General features: G+C 45.8%; 2 protein-coding genes across 2 annotated transcripts in view; one reads left to right on the plus strand and one right to left on the minus strand.

Annotated features, from left to right (window-relative positions):
* LOC108229158 (uncharacterized protein C18orf63) overlaps positions 1-5880 on the minus strand; it is an 11444-nt gene extending 5564 nt beyond the window's left edge. Inside the window, exons 1-11 of the mRNA XM_037973155.1 lie at positions 5771-5880; positions 4694-4825; positions 4450-4528; positions 3791-3847; positions 3588-3699; positions 2184-2225; positions 2003-2079; positions 1817-1929; positions 1015-1111; positions 855-940; positions 583-769 (exon numbers count right to left, since the gene is read on the minus strand). Of these exons, the coding sequence (XP_037829083.1) occupies positions 583-769; positions 855-940; positions 1015-1111; positions 1817-1929; positions 2003-2079; positions 2184-2225; positions 3588-3699; positions 3791-3847; positions 4450-4528; positions 4694-4824 (981 nt within the window). The 5' untranslated portion in view covers position 4825; positions 5771-5880. The remainder of the gene's footprint in view (positions 1-582; positions 770-854; positions 941-1014; positions 1112-1816; positions 1930-2002; positions 2080-2183; positions 2226-3587; positions 3700-3790; positions 3848-4449; positions 4529-4693; positions 4826-5770) is intronic.
* Positions 5881-6267: 387 nt separating this feature from the next.
* The window catches only part of LOC108229157 (cytochrome b5), a 4382-nt gene continuing 2889 nt past the window's right edge, over positions 6268-7760 (plus strand). The window contains exon 1 of the mRNA XM_017404818.3: positions 6268-6596. Coding sequence (XP_017260307.1) covers positions 6459-6596 — 138 coding nt within the window. The 5' untranslated portion in view covers positions 6268-6458. The remainder of the gene's footprint in view (positions 6597-7760) is intronic.

The following is a 7760-nucleotide window of genomic DNA, read 5'->3' on the forward strand; positions in this document are numbered from 1 at the left end:
CTGTCCTCTGGAGACCGAGGACTGAGGAGACAGAGGACTGATGAGACCGAGGACTGAGGAGACCGAGGACTGTCCTCTGGAGACTGAGGAGACAGAGGTCTGTCCTCTGGAGACCGAGGACTGAGGAGACAGAGGACTGAGGAGACCGAGGACTGAGGAGACCGAGGACTGAGGAGACCGAGGACTGAGGAGACAGAGGACTGAGGAGACAGAGGACTGTCCTCTGGAGACAGAGGACTGTGGTTTGTCCCTGCCCGGCCTGGTTCTTTATGAACAACAACAGCAGAGTTTGTAGTTAAAATACGAGGCGAATAAAGAAGTAATTAAATAAGCAATAAATAAATAAATAAATCTTGTTTTCTTGTGATTAATCTTATCTACTAACTGTCAGTTATTTCTTTGAATCTGTAAATAAATAAACTGATTTATAAAACATTTAGATTTATAGAAAATGCTTTTACCTACAGGGTCATTTCCCCTCCTGGTTGTTACAAACCAGAGCAGAAAGACTTCCTCTGTGTTTTTTAGAATCGGACCCGGTCCGCTCACAGAACCTCCTGATCCAGGTGCGCCTGGGCTTACCTGTACGGTGGCGGCAGCGTTCAGGCTCACCGTGTGGTAACTGGGTTTGCAGGTCAGCCGGGTTGGGAAGCCGCACACGCTCTGCAGCCGGCCCCGCAGGTCCGGCAGGAAGGAGCCCAGCGCCCCCTGCAGGTCGACCCGGGGACAGCGCTGGACGGGCTGCAGGCGGATGCAGCTCAGGGGGTATCTGCGGGGGTCAAAGGTTAAGAAACCTGTTTCTGCATCTTGATTACTGGAACATCAGGGACGTGTTTAATTGTACTGAAGGATACGTGAAGAGTCTTTCCCCCACAGGTCTGAAGTAAACGCTGCAGTAAACCACCTCGTCCTCCGCCACGTCAGGCAGTCTGTATCCGTACTGCGAAACACACAAACAACCCGTCACAATAAACTTCAACACCTCTACAAACAAGACAAACCATCTTTGAGTACCAGGCGGCTCCAGTGGTTCTGCAGGTCCACGTAGGTCCTGAAGGGTCCGTCTCTGGGCAGCTGACGGCTGATGGTGATGATCTGACCTTTCTTCATGCTACAGAACAACAAAAACATCAGACCGATCGGCTCCTTTCAGGCCTGCTGGTGTGTAAGCAGACCTGCAGCTCCACCTGCTGGTCACTGATGGTTTTACACACCCAGTAAGCTCTGATTTAATAAAACAATCAGCTAATAGGTTTGGTAAAAAAATGACTTGAACCTCTTTTAGGATGTTAGATTTTAGAAAGCGTTAGCTCCCTCCTCAGTTAAACATTTGTGTCTGAAAGTGGACATTAAAAGATAAAACAAATCATGAAGGAAGAAACTAAATCAGTTCTTTTGTCATATCGATGATTCACCTGTCCCTAAATTAAACTCTGGAGCAGAATTTGCTGCCATCTGTGTTTGTTTACTTTGGAAACTTAATGAAAATAGATTAAAAAACAGCGACGTTCATCCTCTTTTTCCATATTTATTCCTGATTGTTTGACTCGTTCTGTATCCTTCAGCAGCTGATTCAAGGTCTACGCTTCCCTGATTCCACTAGAAACACTTTATTTAGTTTGAGTCCATCGCCTGCTGGTTTACTGGGATCAGTAGGTGTAAAAGCTGAGGTCTGTTTGACATAATGTGGTTCCAGGAGCCTGATCTGATGAGCAGGAGCTTATCGGTGGGGTACAGTTGGATTTCTTTCTTATGTTTCATGTTGTTAGGTCTGTCCAGAGGTTAGAGGTGTGTCCAGCAGGTGGAGCCGTCTCACCTGGGCAGGACGTGGCACCAGACGGCTCCTCCGGAGGGGGAGGGGTTGAGGACGACGTCAGGGTCGCTGCAGAACCTCCCCAGGACTAACGGGGTCAGCTCAAAGTCCTCCAGCTGAAACAGACACACAGTTTTCAGCCTGGATTCTTCGCTCTCTCTGGGCTTGTTGAGTGTTTTATTGTCGTACTGCAGCTGGAGGCAGGCGAACGGAGTTCGCTTCGATGCTGATGCACAGCTGGCCGTCGCTGGTGCTCAGCTCCAAACCTGAAACACAAACAGGGAAGGACACACGAGCTCTGAGAGGTTTCAGAGTCCAGATTTATAATCTTTACTGTCGGTTCAGTGAAACCCAGACGATGAGGACTCACTGACGGCGCTGAGCCTCCCGGTCTCTGTCAGGAAGTCTTTTCCTGAGGACAGAAAACAGAAACTATCAACAACAGAACAGCCTCCTTCAGTCAACAACAATCATTACTGATTTAACAAAAACTAAACCAAAGTGAGCCCAGATCATCAGCCCTCCACCGCCGTGCTGACAGCTGGGAGGAGCTGTTTGCTGCAGTGCATTCTGGGTAAATATCTGTCCTCTGGTCTGGTTCTGGTCCAGATGAACCTAAGTGGAGCTGCCATGTTGTTTTTAGAGAGAAGAGGCTTTGACCTTTGACCTGCTGACTGAGGCCTGTAGAGTCTGAGATGGAGCTCACTGCACGGTCTGACCTTCAGGGTGAAGATCAGCAGCTGTCTCCCCTTGGGAATAATCCTCCTCTCTGTAGAATGATGGACTCCAGATGACCTTTGACCCTTCCCAGGTTGACTGGCAGCAGCAGCTGCTCCTCTGAGGTCATTGCTGTTGTCTTTCCGCCCTGGGAAGACAGCTGTGGAGTTTATCCTCTATGTCGCAGGTTTATTCACCGGTGTTGAAGCTGGAGAGGTCTCTGCCATGAGAGGATTTGTCCTGCAGTGTTTTTTCTGTTTTTCCCTCAGATGACAGATTAAAAAGTCCTTCAGACATTTACTGGAGCTAATCTGGTCCAAGGTGAAGGTCTGAGTGCTGCAGCGCTCAGAAACACGACCTTGATCCAAACAAAACAAACCTGCAGAGACTAAAAGTTGGTTTTACATTAAAGCCTGAACATGTGGGAGGTTTTCCTTCCTGCTGCAGTCCAGGTGAAGCTCAGGGAGATAACTTCAGCTGACCCGGTTCAGCTCGACTCCGACTCTGACAGAAACTCAGCTGGAAACACATCTGGACACTTCCTGCCTCCACGACGCCACATGGACTGAGTGGATAAGGAGATGGACTTTTAGTCCACAATTCTTTCAGTTTGGAGAAAGGCTGATACTGTTTCTGTCCCAGTGTTTTATTTTGAAAGGATTATCCAGTGGAAACTCAGGTCGCCCCTCCACGCTGATCCATACTCCTGGTAAAAATGAAGGATTATAAAGATTCGCAGCTAGCAGGGTTAGCATTAGTGAACACCTGAAGCCTCTGAGGTGAGGCGGCCATTTTTCAGCAGAAACAGGAAACGGTTCCAAATCATAAAGCAGCATCTGAGACCAGCTCTGCTTACAAACAGTGAGGGTGGGGTGAAATAAGAACGAGCTGTGGGGGGGTCAGTATGAGTCTGAAGAGCCCTCTTCAGTCCTGGTTGTGGAACAGTTTGTGGTTCTGCAAGGATGAGGATCTGATCTGAGGACAGATCCTGTCCTGCTTCCTCCACCCTGATTAGAAACCCTGACTGAATGGCGGCGCCACGCCTCCGCAGACGTACCTGCGATGAGGTGAAGTCCCGCTTTGTTCCACCTGGGAGCCAGCCGGGCGATCAAAGAGTACGACAGGCAACACTGGAGGTCACCAGGAAACACACTCTGAGGAGAACCCAGCTAGACGGGAAACAGAAAAACCAGCTTTCATCAGCGCGAAGAGGACTGACGTGTCAGACGAAGGAGTCGTAAACGCCGTTTCACGTCCCACCTGCAGCCGCTTCCTCTGAGCAAACGCCTGCAGGAAACCGCGTTGATAAAACTGGATCTGTTGGAGGAAGAAAAGATGAAAACATAGATAAAAACGATGTTTGATGATCGCTAACTGCAAAGAATTACAAAAATGTCTGGGCTGCAGCACGCAACAATAAATAAAACATCAAAAAACGGGAAACTTTGGCCTCAGCGTGGAGGAATTTTACAGTTAATTTAGAAGGATTTATAAGAAAGGCAGATAGTTTTATAAAAACAACTAATTTAAGCTTTTATTTTGAAGTATTTGTCAAAACGTCATTTATTCATGAAGGGAAAACAACCAGGGCTTTTAATAAATAACCGTTTCTTTATTTGTGTTTCAGTTTGTGGCCTTCATTTGGTGATCCTGGGGTCATGACCTCCTGATTTAACTTCCTAAATTACTTTGAGGAGTTTAATTAGTGACCAAAGTTAACCTGAAACTAATTCCTTGACTCTCCTGCCACCTTTCACCCACAAATCTGAGGAGAACCAGGATTCAGCCCCTTCAGGAAACTCTGATTCAGACACGTTTTCAATATTTATTTCATTTTTTTCAGTTTCTTCTCTGCAGCTAAATAACCACAACGTCATGGTCATGAGATGACTCAGTGTGTGTGTGTGTGTGTGTCTCACAGCCATGACCGTAGTGATGTCAGTAAAGGAGTCCAGGGCGGGACAGGCCAGGATGTCAGAGTACAGCAGAACCAGCTCTCTGTGGAAACACACACAAAGGTCAAAAGTCACACGTGAATGGGTTAAATCACAGGTGTGAAGCGGAGCTGCTAAAACCTGTAAATACACCTCACAGGTGGAGGTTTTACGGGGATGGGAGGAGGACCGAAGCAGACCCTGAGCTCCACCTGTTGGCTGGGCTCACCTGCAGGTCTTCACCTGTTGGCTCCTCGGCTCCTCCTCTTCCTCCTCCTGCAGTCTGAGGGTCACACAGACCAGCTTCTTCAGGTCAGGAAGGCCCAGGAAAAACAGCGACTTGGGGTTTCCTCCGTTCATCCTGCAAACACCACAAAATTATTATATTTCTGTTACTAATAGTCGAACATATGTGATATTTTTACAAACTCATTCACAAAATTAAAACATTATAGGTGCTCCAGAGGCTTGTAATCAATATTTAACACACACTGTCACCATACACAATAACAACAAAAAACCCTAAATATTATAACTAAATAATTTAAATTTGGTCCATAAAGGCTAGTTTAACTACAGATTTGTTGTCAATTGGATTAATCAATTTTGGCTTTTATAACCTGTAATTAATGATAAAAACGTTGTTATATAAAAACTAATATCTGTCAAAGGTAAAATAACCCCTCACCTCTTTCGCACCAGTACGCCAGGCAAAGTCCGTTTTTTAAGATTTATCTTTAATAACTCGGTCAACAACCACAAAATTAACATTTAAAACTAAACTTACATTTGATTTATTTCCTGGGAGAGTGTTCAAATTCGATAAAATGACCAAAAAGAGAGAGAAATCTTCTTAAATTAACTTTAAAATATCAAAGCTAGCAGCTCTAACTAAAGATGGGTGAAGAGAACAATGAGGTCTGCATCCGTCTGATTTATACAAACAAAAGCCATTTAAGCATATTTTGCACCAAATGAGAAAAATATTTATTTATCACACAAATAATGACTGAGAATACAGGATGCTATTTTCGAAGTAGCTTTTACTTAATTGTATTTGCTAATGAGCAGTATTTTAGCCGTTAATGTTTAAGGTTTTCTTTTCCCGTAGCCGAGTAACATTTCCCTGAATAGACAATCTTTGACTCGGGGTAGACTGCTTTTCCCGCCGGAGACCTGAAGCAATTTAAACAAAGGTTTTCCTCTCGTGCCAACAACTTGTTCGTGTCGACAGGAAGTCGGGATTAAATCGGAACGTCTGAGTGCCCGAAGAAACGGACTCAGTGGTTAATGAAACGCTCATTACGTGACTTGCGTGCGATAACGCAATCCTTGCGTGAGAAGGTGGTTTCCTTGAAAGCTGTTGAACTTTCGTGGCCCTGACCTCGCTGTGGTCGTCCTGAGTCCCGCCCCACCGATAATTGACGCGGTGAAACGGCCAATCAGAGACGGCCTCTGTTAAAGACCAGGAAGTAGTGGACCAATGGCGAGGCTGGGATGATATCATGTGATATCAGTGGTGTTCGTGCAGGGACTGACAGGCGCCATGAAGTAGCCAATTATAAATGCGATCTTACCGGAAAATAGAATCTATTTCTTCAAAATAAAATATTAAACTTGAAAATACGAAGCAAATCTTAATGTGAAATTGTTACTTAAAAATAAAATAACATATATACAACATAACATAATAGAAACCGGTTAGATTTGATTGTTTGATTGTATATTAACTGTGCTGTGAGTGTTTATTTGTCTTATTCTGACAGCAGAATCCGGAAGCAGGTTGAAACTCGGTCAGCTTTAGCTGTGCTGACTTGTCAGCGCTGAAACTTGGAGGAGGACTGTTTCTGCGGTGAATGTTGGATCGCTTGAGCGGAGTCACGGTCCGGACTCGGTCTCTGGGATTATATAACCCGACTCAGGCCGTGTAGCTGCTGCTGTCCGCCGCCCAGCGGGTCCTCTCTGCCGAACCGTCCGTCCCGAGCGCCGCACAGATGGGAGAAAAGCCGGAGCAGATCCCCGATGGAGTCAAGTACTACAGACTGTCAGAGATCGAGGCGCAGAACTCCTTCAAGTCTACCTGGATCATCATCCACAACAAAGTTTATGATGTGACCAAGTTCCTGGAGGAGGTGAGGACAGCTCTCAGCCTTCCGCTGGGCTAATAGTTAGCAGTCAGTAGTTAACCTGCAGCTTCAGAAAGTCCCAACCAGGCTGCTTTTATTGGTCATAAATTACTTTAATCTGGACGATTCCTGCTTTAAAAGTGACTTTAAAGTAGAAACAAAGCTTGTGGGGCTCAGGACACCCTGAAACGAAATGTCATGTTTCTGGGTTTAAAAACAGGAAAGTTTTAAAGTTCAGATTTCTGGAAAGTTCCTAAATTAATTTAATAAAGTCCATAATTTTCCCAAAAAGTGCCATAATTTCTTCAGTTCTTATTTATTCACCCCCATAGACTCAGTTTGTCACTGTGGAAAACTAATATTGTCACTTTTTCAACCATAGACTAAAACATGAGGAGAAAATTAGGGTTAGGGTTAGCCCCGCCCCCTCCACGTCATACAAAATAAAAGCCCACATTAAGTATTTTAATTAGGTGTTTATTCATGTAATTCTAACCTCGTTGCAAATTTTTCCTACATGTTTATCAGTTATTTCTTGTTTAACAGAAAGCTCATTTAAAGGAAGTGGGCGGGGCTTAAAGCGCTACATCTTAGTGCTCAGACTCTGGTTACAAAAATACAAGATGGTTCCTGCTGGCCTCAGGGAAGGCAGAGACCGAACATCAAGCTGCAAAGAAAAATTAGAATAAACCAGACGATTGATCGTAACAGTCTGATGGTCTGATGGTGGTCCTGAGGTGGACCCAGGAGTCCAGGTGGTCCTGCGGTGGACCCAGGAGTCCACATGTCCAGGTGACAGGCAGGTGAATCAAATCTCCAGGGGTGAACAGGAGACTGACAGGTGTGTGACAGGTAACAGGTCAGGACATTTTCAAAATGGTTCCTGTTGCCTGTTTGTGCAGATGGAGGAACTTTCACACACAGATAAACCCTCGGAGGTTGGACAGGTTGGACTTTTGTCCTTCTGTAATCGCTCTGATGGCTGTACAGAGGTGAGGCTGTGGGCGTGTTCTGTTCTCAGGGCTCCGGTGACAGAACGGCGAGTTGAGCCACAGCCGAGGGTTTCAGGAGAGGCTGGATCCAGCTGTTTCCCAGCTGCAGGAGAGGCTGGATCCAGCTGTTTCCCAGCTTAAAGACAGGCTGGATCCAGCTGTTTCCCAGCTGCAGGAG

Source organism: Kryptolebias marmoratus, linkage group LG21 (genome assembly GCF_001649575.2).
Source record: "Kryptolebias marmoratus isolate JLee-2015 linkage group LG21, ASM164957v2, whole genome shotgun sequence".
NCBI classification, from domain to species: domain Eukaryota; kingdom Metazoa; phylum Chordata; class Actinopteri; order Cyprinodontiformes; family Rivulidae; genus Kryptolebias; species Kryptolebias marmoratus.